General features: G+C 45.2%; 1 protein-coding gene and 1 long non-coding RNA gene across 4 annotated transcripts in view; one reads left to right on the top strand and one right to left on the bottom strand.

Annotated features, from left to right (window-relative positions):
* The window catches only part of LOC137532913 (uncharacterized), a 235,819-nt gene that overhangs the window by 47,177 nt on the left and 172,722 nt on the right, over positions 1–15,920 (top strand). The gene's annotated exons all lie outside the window — the stretch shown is intronic.
* SPRED1 (sprouty related EVH1 domain containing 1) overlaps positions 8,681–15,920 on the bottom strand; it is an 84,051-nt gene continuing 76,811 nt past the window's right edge. The window contains exon 6 of the mRNA XM_068253914.1: positions 8,681–10,312. Coding sequence (XP_068110015.1) covers positions 9,668–10,312 — 645 coding nt within the window. The 3' untranslated portion in view covers positions 8,681–9,667. The remainder of the gene's footprint in view (positions 10,313–15,920) is intronic.

Genomic DNA, 15,920 nt, shown 5'->3' with positions numbered 1-15,920 from the left:
AGTATGGGTCCCCCAAGGCTCTGTTCTTGGCCCACTGTTGTTCTCAATTTACACCACCTCCATCAGCAAACTTATCTCCTCTCTGGGCTTCAACTATCACCTATGTGCAGACGACACTCAGATCTGCCTCCGCACCACAGATCTCTCCACCATCACCATGGAGAAGGAATCGTCCAGCCTCTCAGCCATCTCATCATGGATGTCAGCTAGGTTCCTAAAGTTACACCTGGATAAAGCAGAACTAATTTTCCCACCCCGTGCAGACTCACCAACCATCCATCCATCCCCACTGCCTGGGTGTCACCCTGGACTCGGCCCTCTCCTCCATGCCCCACAGCTAAACCATCGCTAGCGCCTGCAATGTCCATTTACGCAGCATCTCCAAGATCTGGCCCTGCCTGACTCCGGACACTGCCAAACTCGTCTATGCCCTTATCTCCAGCTTGGACTACTGCAACACCCTCCTGTCAGGCCTCCGTCAGAACCACAATACAACCCCCTGCAATACATCATGAATGCAGCAGCCAGACTAATTTACTCCTCCCACTGTTCTGTCTCCATGACTCAGGGCCAGGCCGAGGCAAGAGCGGCTCCAGCCTCAAGGCGCAGTGTAGGAGGGGGCGCACAACTCACTAAGCTATCATTCCCCTATTGTGTTTGAAGCAGAGAGAAATAAGAAATAGGGGATTAATGGCAGTAACTGCAAGCCAGATAAAAGAAAAAGGGGATTAATGGCAGTAACTGCAAGCCAGATAACTAGAGATAAAGGTGTTGGTGTCCCTGAGGCACCTTAGTCTAATAGCAATCAGTGTGTGATGGCTGAGGTGGGAGGGATGGAGAGGCACACTTTGGTGTCTCAGCCTTGGCGTCAGGAGACTTAGGCGCAGGACATAGCCGGTATATGGCTTATCCTGCTGCTGAACAAGTTCTGACGGCGCCGAATTTACTCACAGAGAGCTGTCTATGGTGGTGCCAGCTGCGCCCAAATCTCCTGCGCCGTTATTACAGTGCTCAGCTGGAGGACCTTGTCCCGGCTCTGCCACGACTCCCCTATGCAAATCCCTTCACTGCCAATCCGCTTCAGAATCAGCTTTGAGATCCTATGTTTGGCCATCTCCAACCTGGTCAGCAGATACACACCTGGGCGGCCACTTCACTCCTCTGACAAACTTCTCCTAACCACCCCATGCATCTCTCACTCCCATGCACGAGTACAAGACTTCACTAGAGCTGCCCCCCATCCTGAGGAATTTTCTACCGCTGCCCATCAGGCTTACCCCCTCCTTCAAACAAGCCCTCAAAACACTCACCTCTTCGAGCACGCCTACCCCACTGCAACGCCGCCCTAACTCTCTCTGCCAAGAACCTCTTGATGCAGCCCCCCTCCTTTCATGTCATCCCCTCTCTGCTTGTGTATCATATTTGATTGTTCACTCTACCCAGAATAATGTGAACTTGTATTATTGGGAATACTACTCCAGTGTATAATCTGGCATTGTATTACTACCTGTATTGTGTTGTGAACCTTATTGCTTATTACCTGTATTGTGTAGCTTATTGCTTATTTATTGCCTGTACTGTGTTGTCAATCACCTGTTATTGTAATCTTATGTATTGTACAGTGCTGCATAATATGTTGGCACTATATAAATCCAGTAAATAATATTAATGTCAGGTCTTGTTGCACCATCAAATCTCTATTTGCATGTTTGCTAGGAAAAAAAAATCTCAACAAACAAAATTTAGGATGAACACTTGGCTTGAGAGGTATATGGAGGCTGCCAGATTTAATTCCTTTAAAACAATACCAGTCCTGCTGATCCTCTGCCTCTACACACGCATTACCGCCAGCAAAGACGGGTCCGCCGGAGATGTGTACGCGCTGTCGGCGGACTGATAAGGCCGTTTCTGAACGATACACTCAGCAGATCGTTCAGAAACAGCCTTATCAGTCTGCCTGAGAGACTGTACACATGCACTACTGTCGCTGGAACGCCCGCCCAGCGGGAGGGTCTGGCGGACCAGTCGTTGCCGGCGGTAGTGCGTGTGTACGCACCTTAATGCTTTTTGCCATAGACCATGAACAAGGGCACAGTTTAGACGTTTCTGACAAAAAATTGACAAGCTTAGCTGCATGCTTGTTTCAGGTGTGTCATTCAGACATTACTGCAGCCAAAGAAATCAGCAGGTCGCATGCATGTAATTAAGGTGACAGGAAATTTGGGCGCAGAATGAATCTGAGAAATGGCTCACCCTGCTCCTGCAAAAGTCCCAGCGGTGTGAATTACTATTAACCCTCCAGGCTGCGGTGGACTGTGGGGTAATGTGATGTAATTCAGCTGCCAGCTATTGCTGGAGGCCGTATTATGATGGTTTTATCGCAATTTGGGCCCTTTCTCTTAACAGCACCCACATTACTGCCACTATAGCCGTAATCTTCATCTGCAAGGAGGCATACAGGACATTAATCTGTGAAGCAGATGCCACGGTGAACCCCCACTCTCCTCCTGGGCACTGGAGGTGGGCATGAGGGCACTTGTCTGTGGCTTGGACAAGGGCTCTGCTACTGCTCTCTTCCAGAGTTCCCCCATACCATTGGCCATGTGGGCTGGTATAGCTCAGGCTGCGAAGACCCACGTGGGCCAGGCTCCACATTCTGTCTATCCCAGCCTGCATGGGTGGACAAGGGATTACAGAGGCTCGGGAGCGGGGACCAGACACTATCAATTTTTATAAAATGTATCAAAAGTGTATATAGTACTTAAATTCATATTTTTTTGGGGGGAAACTGCCATTGATCCCCCTCTGCCATGCCACTGCCCAGGTTTTGGGACAGTTTAGAAACCTTTAGTGGCTGTAAATATGCCCTGAAGGTTATAGAAGTTTTGTCTGCCATTAAAGAGACTCTGTAACAAATTTTTCAGCCTTAGTTCTTCTATCCTCTAAAGTTCCTATGCCTGTTCTAATGTGCTCTGGCTTACTGCAGCCTTTCCTAATTGCACTGTCTCTGTAATAAATCTTATCTCCTTTCCTCTGTGGTGTCTGTCGGGCTGAGGCTTGAATGTGTGGAATGTGCAGAGCTGCTTGTGATTGGATAGAAGCGATACACACCCTCTGCAGGCCCCATGCACACTCTGTATGACTCACACACTCTGTTTATGTGAGCCTATCACAAGCTGGTAAGTTTGTTTGTAAACACTGCCTAAAACTGTAGGGCCCTTTTCCACTAGCAATCGCTAGCGTTCACGCTGAACGCTAGCGATTGCTGAATCGCAATTACTGGCGATTCCCCGACGTTCGCCGCCGCGATTTTGCTATGCTATGCACTGCATGGCAAAATCGCGGCAAATATCGCTCCGCCGCGCGTTCGCGTTCCTGACAAAAACGAATCGCGGTAGTGGAAATGACCTACCGCGATTCCTATGTTAAAAAGCAAACCGTAGCGATTGTAAAATCGCTAGCGGTTTGCGTTTTTGCGATTCAGCCAGCGCAAACGCGCTGGTGGAAAAGGGCCCTAAATTACAAGCCAGGATTGCAGCAGAGAGTGGCAAAAAAAGCACAGAGGGGCACAGGAGAAAATAAGGAATAGAATGGTATGCTTTTTAGTGTAAGAATATTAGAGTACAGATTCTCTTTAAAGTCAATGGGGTCTGCCACAAAATGTTTTTACGGAAACATTTGTGGATGTTTGCTCCCGTTCTCCCTCTACACAAATAACTGCTTATCCATGGTGAACTCTGTCAAGGTCATCAAATTTGCTGACAACACCACTATTGTTGGCCTTGTAACTAATAATGATGAGCAGGCCTACCGTCAAGAGGTTGATAGAATATGCCACTGCTATAAGGAGGAGAATAAGCTGGTCCTCAACACAGGCAAAACCATTGTGATGATGATAAACTTCAGGGAGCATACCCCCAACCCACCTCTGATATATATTAAATAAAGTGAAGTCAAAAGAGTATGCTGCACCCGCCTCCTGGGCACAACCACGTCTAACGACCTCAACCCCGCTTCCACTCAGAAGAAAGCCCAGCAGACTATTCTTCCTCCACCAAGTGAAAACGTTTGACATACCCCAGGAGCTTCTGAAGTGCTTCTACTCCGCCACTATTGAATCTATCCTCTGTTCATCCACTCTGGTATAAGACGCTTGCTCTTCCGCCAGTGACAGATAGAAACTACAGAGGGTCATCAGATAAGCGGAGAGGATCAATGGGAAAACCCCAGCTCCTCTGCAATTCCAGACTGTGTTCCAGAGTGTTGAGGATTGCTAACGACCCCTCTCACCCAGGCCAGCACTTATTCAAATGGCTCCCATCAGGCAGGTGACAGGCCATCTCCACCAGGACCTTAAGGAGCAAGAACTCTTTTTCCCCTCTGCCGTGAACCTCCTGAACACTTTTCACACCCTTCCCCCTCCAGCACCTATCCCCCCCCTAGGGTTGCACCCACTGGCTGCTGCTCTGATACACGGTCTTTTGAATCTCTGCCCCTTGCCATAATATGCATCTTGCTTAACACTGTATCTTGCTTGATATTGTATCTTGAACACACTGCTGATTTTGTACATTTTACCTCCCACTTTGAATCCTGTTGTGCCAAACCCAATTCCAGGGACAGCACAGATTGACATCTCTTCAGTCCCAGCTGAACTCTGCAGCTTATGTCACCCACCTTTCCTCCCCCTCCTCTGATGTTGTCAGTCTTTGCCAATCTCTCAATTGGCTGGCAATCACCCTGAGGCCTACACTCAAACTCCTAACCTTCTCTTACAAAGCTCTCCAGGAGCTTCCCCTCCACGCATTTCCTCCCTTCACGTCTTTACTTGAAACCCCCCTATCTTCCCTTTTGTCACCACCTGCAAGTCTTGCATCCAGGGCTTCTCACAAGTTTCTTCCTTCCTTTGGAACTTGCTTTGATCCATGCCTTGAAATCTTCAAATGCACCCTTGAAATGCAGCTCTTCATATAAGTATACAATCTGTCACTCGTAAAAGACATAACCACATCTGCACCAGTTTTCAAGAATTGGGCCTCAACCGCTAACCCCTTTTGTCACTTAGTATAATTACCTAACCCTCCTCTAGATGTTGGCAGGGTCCTCCCCTTACTGTTAAACCCCAGCCATGTTGCATTTTGTATGTGTATAATGCTTAAGAGCAACAATTAATTATTGTTATAGCAGACCTGAACTCTTGCACTGCACTCAATGAAAAGTCTTTATTCCACATATAGTTGTGGAAGACATTCACTTCTCTGTGCTATCTGTTTGTTTAGGCAGATAAGTGTCTAATTAGTTATCAGCAACTAACAGCTCTGGCCCACTAGGCTGCTCTCCCTATAATTAAACACTGGGCCTTAACCCTCTCAGTGCTCCTTGCAACAGTGAAACCAAGTAAACATTTTTATGGGGGGGGGGGGGTAGGTTGTAGAAATTCCATAAATTGTAATGAAGACTTCCCCCCCCCCCCCCCCCCATTAAGATTATTATGCTTTGGCTAATCTTGTAGAGCAGAGATGAAGTTCTAAGTTTAGTTCCACTTTAACACACCAGGGGTTGTGTAAAAAGCATCTAAAATGAAGCAGGTTATTTGGGCACATACGCTACCTTGGAAAAAAGGGTGCCTCATTACTTATAATGTAAATAGCAGCAAATTGGGAAATGTGGGCACCTCCTATAATAATTATCGGCCATGCATTTCTATTTCAGCAATGCAATTTTTGTCACTGTAAAAACAAAAAAAAATTTCCACAAACCCACACAATTCTTTTGCTTAAGGGGGTCAGGTTAATTGTGGCATTAGACAAGACTCTCATGGAAACTTGGGCGCTGAACATAATGGCAGCCCACACAGCGCTATTGCTAATGGGTGACCGGTCTATTGTGGAATTGGACAGGAGTCTTACTGAAACAAAATGTTTCCACAAGCCCACACAACTCTATTGCTAATGGGGACAGGTGAATTGCAGCATGTGTCAGGACTCTAATGGAAACGTCACCAGTCCTGTCCAATGCCGCAATTCACATACCCCTTATTAGCAATAGAGTTGTGTGGGCTTGCTGTTACGTTTAGCACCCAAGTTTCCATAAGAGTCCTGTCCAATGCTGCAAAAGACCTGTCCCTATTAGCAATAGAGTTGTGTGGACTTTCCATTATGTTCAGCACCCAAGTTTCCATAAGAGTCTTGTCCAATGCCTCAATAGACGAGTCGCCCATCAGCAATAGAGCTGTGTGGGTTAGGCCTGGAACCCAATCGCTAGCGATTTGTGATAGCTTTTTACAAATGATTTTGGGAGAGATTTCCCTGCTCCTATACAATTCATTAGAATGGAAAGCTCCCAAAATGCTGCATGTCCTGCGATGGCGAGTTCTTAACTACCTGTGGACCACCGCAGTATAAATCTACGGCGGGCAGGGGGCGCTGCGGTTCTGACCGGACGTAAACTCTACGTCCCATTCACCGCGCGCCCCCGCCGCTCTGTCCCCGCTGCAATGTGCTGCCCTGCCGCCTCTATGACGGCAGAGCACTGTGAGCCGGGCGGGAGCCATTTTCATTGGCTCCTGGCCCTGTCATTCATGTAAGCCGTTCCCATTGGCTTACATGGAGTGACAGGGTCAGGAGCCAATGAAAGCGGCTCCTGACCGGCGCACAGCGCTCTGTTGTCATAGCGACGGCAGAGAGAGCAGCCTGCGGCGGGGACAGAGCGACGAGACCGGCGGATTTTAGCGGCGATTCGTCGGGAACCGGCGGTTTACTGGACCAGCACCCTCTGGTCCTTAAGGGGGCAGAGGGTGCTGGTTCTGAAGTGGTTAATCAATCACTCTAGTGGAATCAGTCCCATCCATTTAGATTGGCAGAGCATTTAGGGAAATTGCTAGTGATTGAAAGCGCTCCCTAAATGCTCAAAAAAAAAATGTTCTGGTGGGTTTCAGGCCTCAGCCGTTAAGTTCAGCATCCAAGTTTCCATAAGAGACTTGTCCAATGCCGCAATAGACCTGTCCACCATTAGCAATGGAGTTGTGTGGGCTTGTCGTTATGTTCAGCTTCCAAGTTTTCTAAGAGTCCTATCCAATGACGCTATATACCGGTCTCACATTAACAAGATTTGTGTGGGCTTGCCATTATGTTCAACACCCATGTTTCCATAAGAGTCCTGTCCAATGCCACAATGGAAAAAATTATCCTCTAAGAGCTATCCTCTATAGCAGCTACTAAACACTGTAAAGGTTATATGGATACTGCCCCATCTCTTATTTCCCCTTATTCCTTTAGATCAGGGGTCTCAAACTCGCGGCCCGCGGGCCATTTGCGGCCCTCGATACAATATTTTGTGGCCCTCGCCGGCAAAAGCTTCCTTATAGTTCGCTTCAGTGCTCCCAAGTAATCCGCCGCATCCCCGCCCCTAAACGAGGGCTGCAGAGCCCCCAAATCGCCCGGGGGGGCAATCCGCCGGCATTTCCTGGAAGGGGAAGAGCTTTCAGCTTCAGCTCTGCCCCTCCTGATGTCAATCGCCGCACGGATCGCCGCCTCTCCCCGCCCCTGTCTGTGAAGGAAGAGTGAGAGGGGCGGGCAGAGGCGGCGATGCGCCGCGATTGTGAAATTCCTTATGCGGCCCAGCCTCATCCTGACTTTGCCTCCTGCGGCCCCCAGGTAAATTGAGTTTGAGACCCCTGCTTTAGATTGTAAGCTTGCAAGGGCAGGGCTCTCTTACCCTTTTGTGTCTTGGAATTTAATATACAGTACATTTTATTTATGTTATTTTTGTCACTGTCATTACCATTTCTGTATTTTGTATCCATTCTGTATTTTGTCACCAATTCTGTATATTGGTGTATACCACTGTCTGTATTATTATGTACCCCATGTTTGTTTCTTACTTTGTACAGCGCCAAAGAATATGTCGGCGCTTTATAAAGCAATAATAATAGATAACCGTTTGGCAGCTCCATATCGTTATGTTTTAAAAGTCAATTCATTATATGGATAAAGACTCTGTAGAAAAAAGGAGAATACCGATATACGGAAGCAGTACATAAACTTCATTTAACGGCTATATCTTGCGCCCTTTTTTCCTCACGCCCCTTTTGCATGTACGTCAATGATAAACTATGTCATTAGTTGAAAAACTGTTTTTGCCCGTATTTAAGATTAATATATGCAATTCAAATATTAACTGCAGTTACAGATATAAATAACAAGATACATACATTTATTTAGCACATTATGGAGTCCTTTAAATAAATAGCTATTTAGACATTGATTGTATTAGAAATATTAAAGAAAACTGGTCACCATACTGTACAGAAAAACAAACAAAAAAAAACACTGTAGCAGTAATGTTCTATGAAGCAGTGCATCTGAATCATAGTGGCTTTCCAAAATGGTCCAGAGGAGGGCTATAGTGATGATGAGAGGAGATGAGAACACTCTACTCAGCTCTGCAAGCTTACAGGCAGCAGTCAGAGGCATGACTTGAGGCACAAAGAAGTCCTGCAAAAAAAAAAAAAACTCTCCATTCTGCTTGGCTTGTTTTTATAGGGCAGAGTATGGCCATCTCAGAACACTTTCATCACTTATCTGTCAGTGATCTACACCCTCCACAGAATGAAAATCGTTCAATTTCAGGTCAACAATGAATGCTATAAGCACCCAATAATGAAGAGACAAGGCACAGATTCATATCTGACACTTGTGTTATATTCTATGTACCAGAGTGTATAAATAATGTGACATAACACAAGTAGATTGGAGAAATGGATAAAAGTTGGATAAACAGTAAACCATCAGGGAGAAAAAAAAATACACTGATAAACAGCTTTATTAACCATTCAGCTGCCAGAGCTAGAAAGGTGGGGCCTTTCTACAGCAGCAGGACTCAGCCATAGACTGGAATGTCCCAATTTCCAACAGAAAAACCAGATGAGCGGGTGAAGGAGCAAACTCTGAAAAACCTTTCTCCCCCCAAAAAAGTCATAAAATTTTCTTGTACCGTACATTTAGTTAAATATAGACATTTGTTATTTATACATAAAATCACTTGAAGAAAAAAACTAGAAATTATTTACTTCCACTAAAAATTAATTTCATTTAGATATTGTATATTTTGTAGGTCTTCCAATAGTTTCATTCTACGCTTTACACAATGTTAGTTCTCTTCGGAGGATCTGAAGTTAAATATTATTGTGACAAGGTTGAAAATGGGGCAAGTAAATATGTATACATACATACATACGTTCAATACATATATATATTTATATATATTTTTGTCCTACACCTTTCTCACGGCCTGCAAAACATTCAAATTAGCTCATCCCTTATTCGATGAACAACCTTGTGGGATTTCATGTAATTTTATATGTTACAAAGTGGTGGAATAATGTCTGCTTTCAAGCAGGAATGGCAAATAAAAAATAAAATATTAATTACAAAAAGGAAAAAAATAAAATAAAATAATATATATTTATATATATATATATATTTATATATCTAATGCAAGACTGGCACTGTTACATATTCGTCGCTGGTCCTATCTGAACACAGATAGCTCCGCTGCAGTCCTTCTCGTGTGACTCTTTCGGAGCATCACCCAAATCTACCCGCGCCAAGTCCAGCAGCCTCCTGGCAAATGAAAGGATTCTTCCTGGGTTCAGCAAATCAGGGTGTCATCCCGCTGCTTTGTGTTTGCCGCCGCAACAGCCGCACCTCTCCCCACAGTGGTGACAGGCTCTCAGAGGGAGGTAGCAGCACATACACGGGGCAATGAAGGATAATGTGACTAAGGCCAGCCAACGCAGGCATAAGTTTTCATCGGTGGTGTCACAGGAGCAAGGGTCAGAGAAGTCTCCTTCTGAATCGGACATGCAGTGGTAGAGCATGCTCTCAGCACACAGCATACAGCTGACCTGGTAGATGCATCGCCTGATAGGGTCCGGAGCATCCTGGCATTTCCCTCGCCCATTTTCCTCATGGTTGAAACGCTCCTGACAGTATATGCACCGCGAGCGCTCTCCGTCCTCTTTCCTCCGCTTTTTAAGAGAGGAGGTAGGTTGAGTCTTAAACACTCCGGAAGATTTTTGCTCTTTGAGAGAGTCTCTGCCATTGGCTGGGGAATAAAGATAGCTGTTTTTTTTACCGTCTGCCTTGCTGAAGGGAGTACTTATCTCGTGTTCTTCCCGCTCTCCATCATTCCTCCATATGTCAGGATGCCGGTAGTCTGCGTAGCGCCGGATAATGATGTCACGTGGGTTAATACGCACAATTTCGTCCTCATCCTGGAAGCTGACATGTCGGAGTGGCTTGAGAGGGACCTATGTGTAGAACAAAAAAAAATCCACTGAATAAAAGTTTATGGAAGATTTATAGAAATAAAAACGGCAAGGCAAGATCAATTTATTGTGCTGAGGAGATGCAAAATATGAAGAGCAATACCTGGCTGGCGTTTGTAAGTCGGGGACTTCCTGTATTCATCATATAAAAGACACAGAGACTTTTTCTCCCCACTTATTTGGGGAGAAAAGGTGCATCTTAGAAGCCAAAAAATACAGTATTGGGATTCTGGTAAAGCTAGTCAATAAACTTACAAATGAAGATTTTTGTTTTTAAGGTATCGGTTGAAAAGGGCACCCGAGCTGCCTGTATGAAAAGGGCGCCGCCATAGACATCAATGTTATTTCTGGAAATATGGGCTACAAGGAGTAGAAAAGGGCGCCCGAGTTTTGATATAGGCTACAAGCGGGCTCCCCTTTGTAGCCCATATTTTTTCGGCTACAAGGTTTTCGGCTACAGTAGGGGGCCCCTTTGTAGCCCATATTTTTTCTGGCTACAAGGTTTTCGGCTACAGTAAGGTGCCCCTTTGTAGCCCATATTATTGCCTTTTTTTGTAGCCTATGTTTTTATATGGGCTACAAGTGCTGGAAGCCTAATTATTTCATTCCCCCACTATCCATGGCGGCCTGGAGGGGGAATAGTAATTAACACATCCCGGAGTTTTTTTGTAGCCGAAGTTTTTATATGGGCTACACCAGGCGCCTTTTTTTGTAGCCGAAGTTTTTATATGGGCTATACCAGGCGCCTTTTTTTGTAGCCGAAGTTTTTATATGGGCTACACCAGGCACCTTTTTTGTAGCCGAAGTTTATATGGGCTACACCAGGCAGCATTTTTGTAGCCGAAGTTGGTATATATGGGCTCCACCAGGCGCCCTTTTTTACCGGCGCCCTTTTCATATAGACCCGTTTTTAATTAATTGGCCACTTTACCCTCTGTTGGTTCATCATCACATTCTATTTCCTGCATGGGAAGGGGCATATCTAGGAATTCTAGATCCAGCAAAGAAAAGCGGCCAGCAGTCCTGTTACTGCCATTTCACTGCCTTGAAAGTATTACCCTCACAGCGTGGTTTCCGTAGGCATGGAGGATAAGGACTGATGTTTATCAAAGTAGCAGCAGTTTCCCCCTCAGCACCTTTTATTTTCACCCTCTTGGCTGCCAAAAACTAATTTTAGCTGGTGCAATACTGTGCACACAAAAACTAGCAGGAGGAAGCACTAGAAATGGAAGTTAGCGAGACCCTGCCTATAGAGATCATGATTGTAACTTTGACTCTTGGGGCTGCCTGCAGCACCCAAATACAGATGGATCCAACTGTATTTGGGTGGTGCCAAGCCTGCTGCCACTGTGTGCCTCCAATCCTTCCCCCCGGTGTTTAGTGGCAGCTGGCTTACCTATCCACCATGCCCGCTGGGATTGCAGTCCTACTTCACATCCATGCAGTTAGCTCTAGTGTTCAGCTTGTGATGATGATGCACCACAAGCCAATCACTAAGGGGAGCTGCGAAGGAGGTCTGTAATCCCTGCGGGCATGGCGGATACATAATCCAGGCGCTGCTAAACACCTGGGGGGGGGGGGGGGGCGCCAGGAAACACAAAGAAGAGGGAGCAGAGGCACAAGATGGGAGCAGGCACACTTTACACACACGGGACATAGGAGGAGACATGCAGTTCATAGATGGTCACATGTGGGAGACAAGAGAGACACAGGTGACCACAGGAGGGAGACAGGAGGACACATGGGTGATACAGGAGGACACATGTAGGGGAGACATGGGGACACAGGACACCATTTTGGGGGAGAGCATGTACAAGACGCTACTGGAACATGGATGTCCGTGGTTTAGTATATATTTTTTGTCCATGGTTTTTGCCCTCTAAACCTAGGTGCGTCTTATATTCCGGAGTGTCTTATACAGTGGCAAATATAGTAGCTATTATGAATATAAAGGGAAGGGTGGATGAGGGTTCCGTTATTAAACCTCATAATGTTGCACTTTGTAGCAACATTATTTTTTCCGTTTTATATGGAGTGTCTCTAAAGGCACCAGCATCTTTAGCAATGCTAGAGAGACACCTGACTGCTGTGAGCTCATATCAGTTGTCAGTGACAAAGCTTCTCTTACTTCTTACTTGAAGTTGTTAGGCAATTCATATGCTGAAGCTGAACTGACTGCAGTGTTGATCAGGAATGGGGTAAATGAACCCTACCATAGAATGTGTGTCCATAATCCTTTGGGCTGTGCCCAAGCAACAATTGAGAGGGACACAATTATTTGTTTTCCAGTGCAGGAGAAAGCAGCAGGCAGTCTATGTGGTATGAACACTGCCTTTCTAAGTTCAGTGAGCCCTAATAGCATTACATAGGTGGCTCCTGGTGCCTTTGGTTTAGTCTACAATCCAAAATAGGAAAGGCACCAGTGCTATGCCAGTGACTCACCCTTAATGGGCTTAGTGGTCAATAAGTGAGCAGTGCATAGGGAGATATTGACCTCCAAAAATGAAATTGAATCTTAATAACCATAAGTCTTAATTTTTTAATAACCACCTCTTGCAATTTGTATATTGTTTTCTGTAAATCTTCTTCAGCTTCAGATATAGTGGCCATTCACGGCATATCTTCAAATAAGCATAACCTAATCAATCTTGGCCTGGATAAGCACATCAGGCTTCCCAGCACTGCTGCAATGATTCAGTCCAGGCTGTCTATCCCACCGTTAGTCTTCATGGGGTCCAGGTAGAGTGTTAGAATTTCAAACAATTCTTCACAAATCCACCAGCCATATTCAGTAAGGTAATGGCAAAGAGTGTTTGCAATATGTGATATACAGCAACCAGTCTCTTAAAGGGGCACTACAGCAAAATATAAGCTCTTGGGATTTCCCTAAAAGCAAGTTTCTATTAGAAAGAGCACCACATATTAGATGGTACTTTTGTTTACAAAGGTCATCTGTATAAGATTTATAGCTCACATACAGATTCTGCGTCATGTTGCCAGGCAAAGGAAATGACGGACTCTGTATTCAGTTACGCCGTGTGCTGCCTACAGCTATCTTTCTCCTCTTGTCAGCTCAAAGCAATGCTAGCTCATTCTCGTAATGCTGTGAAAGATGTTAGGTAAATAAACAGGCAGCCTGTTTATTTAACCAAGACATTCCAAAGTGCAGTACTTTCTCCTGAATAAACTTGCACTAGGAGGACGGGGCTGTGAGCTGAGAGAGAGGAGAAACATTTTAGCCCTAGCCAGCCTAGCTTCCCTTGCCTTGGCATGGCAGGATCTGTATCTGAGCTATAAATTATCCAGATAGCCTTTGTAAACCAAAGCACTGTCTAATATGTGTTGCTCTTTCTAATATAAATGTGCTGTTAGGGAAATCAAAAAAGCTTATATTTCGCTGTAGTGCCCCTTTAATGCACAAAATGTTTAATGCAGAAACCCTTATGCATCTGTTCCCTGAAATTCCCTTGAAAACATCACTAGTCACATGACACAGAGATCTGTGTACAGAGGCTACCAGTAGAGTGGGAGTTCTTCCCCTGCAATTGACCCCATTCCACTGCCCCATCTACCACTCGTCAGCAAGATCAGCTGTGTGTGTCAGTGGAAAATACTGGCTGTCCATGATAACCTCCTGTGGGTGATTATGGGTTGGGAGAGGTCTCATTCAATACAACTCAGTGAGACTTTGCAAGTGCAAAAAATATCACATAACAATGCACCACAACATGTTCTGCTTTTTGCAATGAAAACTGAAAGAGGAACTGTAGTGAAAATAATGTAAAGATTGAAAGGACTTCTATTTTTGTACAATATTAATTTATACATGATTTTACTGGCGTTTGACCATTGTAAAATCTATTTTCTGTGGAAGGTTTGTTTACTGAGAATTCTAAAGCCAGTAGAAACTATACCACCAAAATGCTCTGGGAAGGGAAGAGAATTCCACACATCTAATCAGTCAGCATCACTGGGAGGGCAGGGTTACATACCAATATACAGCAATATATAGATATAGGGAGTGTTTCTGAAATTGAAGCTAGGATTACTACTGTAAAAGTGGCTATCGTGAATAGTTTACTGCATTCTACTATACCTCACGACAGTGCCTCTTTAACAGGAAGTGAAGGAGACTCAACCAAATGAGAACACAGAAAGCAACACTGTGGAGAAGCCTTTTCAGTCAGGTTTTATTTGCTGTCCGTTTCCTTCACCTTCCTGCTAACCTTTTTACATGCTGTCCAAAGTTCAAAATCAATGCAAGCATGTATATATTAGGTTTTTTTTTTTTTTTGCTGAGTCATAAAGAACACCTAAATACAAAATGAAGCTGCAGCAATTGTTTAACCATTCATGCTGCCTGGACGTGATCCTCACGTCAAGGCAGCTGTTGTGCTGTTGCTGCGCACTTCGGCGCGCCCGCACCTCCCCCCAGTAGCCCTGAGATCAATGAATGGGAACATGGTTCCCGTTCATTGATCTATGTCCCAGGCAGAAAAATTTACAGCCTCTTATAAGAGGCCGCGGTCTTTCTGGGGGAAAAGAAAAAAAAAAAAGTTTCCTGTCCTCTTCTCGCTCCCTGGAAGCGAGAACGACCCCCCCCCTCCCCCCCCCAAAAAAAAATGTGGCCATCTTGTGGGCAAATAGTAAAACTGCATCTACATACATTTTTCAATACAATAAACACACATTATTATAATTAAAATTAACTGTTTATTGCTCACACAAAAAATTACCCAAATAAAAATATTAATGGAAATAAAAAAAATAATTATTAATAAAACAATTAAAAAAACAAAAACAAATAGTTACCTAAGGGTCTGAACTTTTTAACCACTTAACGACCACGGTCAGACGATCGGCGGACCTAGGTGTTAAGTGGTTTTACATGGAAACGGCCGCTCCAACGAGCGGCCTTTCCATGTCAGTTCATAGAGGGTGTCACCGTGAACAATCGCGGCTCGCAGGCAAAATGTAAACACGCGGGGAAGAAATCCCAGCTGTTTACATCAATACAGCACTGCTGCCCAGCAGCGCCATAGAGGAGATCGGCGATCCCCGGCCTCTGATTGGCCGGGGATCGCCGGCAGCTGATAGGCTTAAGCCTATTAGAGGCGGTGCAGGACGGATCTCCGTCCTGCGCCGCCCAGGGGAAAGAGGAGAGGGAGGGAAGGGGAAGAAGGCGGAAAATCGCTGCGGAGGGGGGCTTTGAGGAGCCCCCCACCCGCTGATCGAAAATAGCCGGCGGCGATCAGACTTCCCCAGCAGGACATCCCCCTAGTAGGGAAAAAGGGGGGGGGGGGGGGGAGTCTGGTCGCCCTGGCTGTCTGCTGATCTGTGCTGTGGGCTGGATAGCCCACGCTGCACAGATCAGCGCGAACAAGCCCGGTCCTTAAGTGGTTAAATATGCATGTGAAGAGGGAATATCACAAACATTTTTTAAATTATAAGCTTTAAATTGTGATAGACGTAAAGCTGAAAAATGCACCTTTATTTCCAAATAAAATATTGGCGCCATACATTGTAATAGGGACAAAATTTAAATGGTGTAATAACCAAGACAAATGGGCAAATAAAATACATAAGTTTA

This window comes from Hyperolius riggenbachi, chromosome 9, assembly GCF_040937935.1.
Source record: "Hyperolius riggenbachi isolate aHypRig1 chromosome 9, aHypRig1.pri, whole genome shotgun sequence".
Classification (NCBI taxonomy): domain Eukaryota; kingdom Metazoa; phylum Chordata; class Amphibia; order Anura; family Hyperoliidae; genus Hyperolius; species Hyperolius riggenbachi.
Note: the sequence above shows the minus strand (reverse complement) of the source record. Positions and strands in the feature narration are given on the sequence as shown.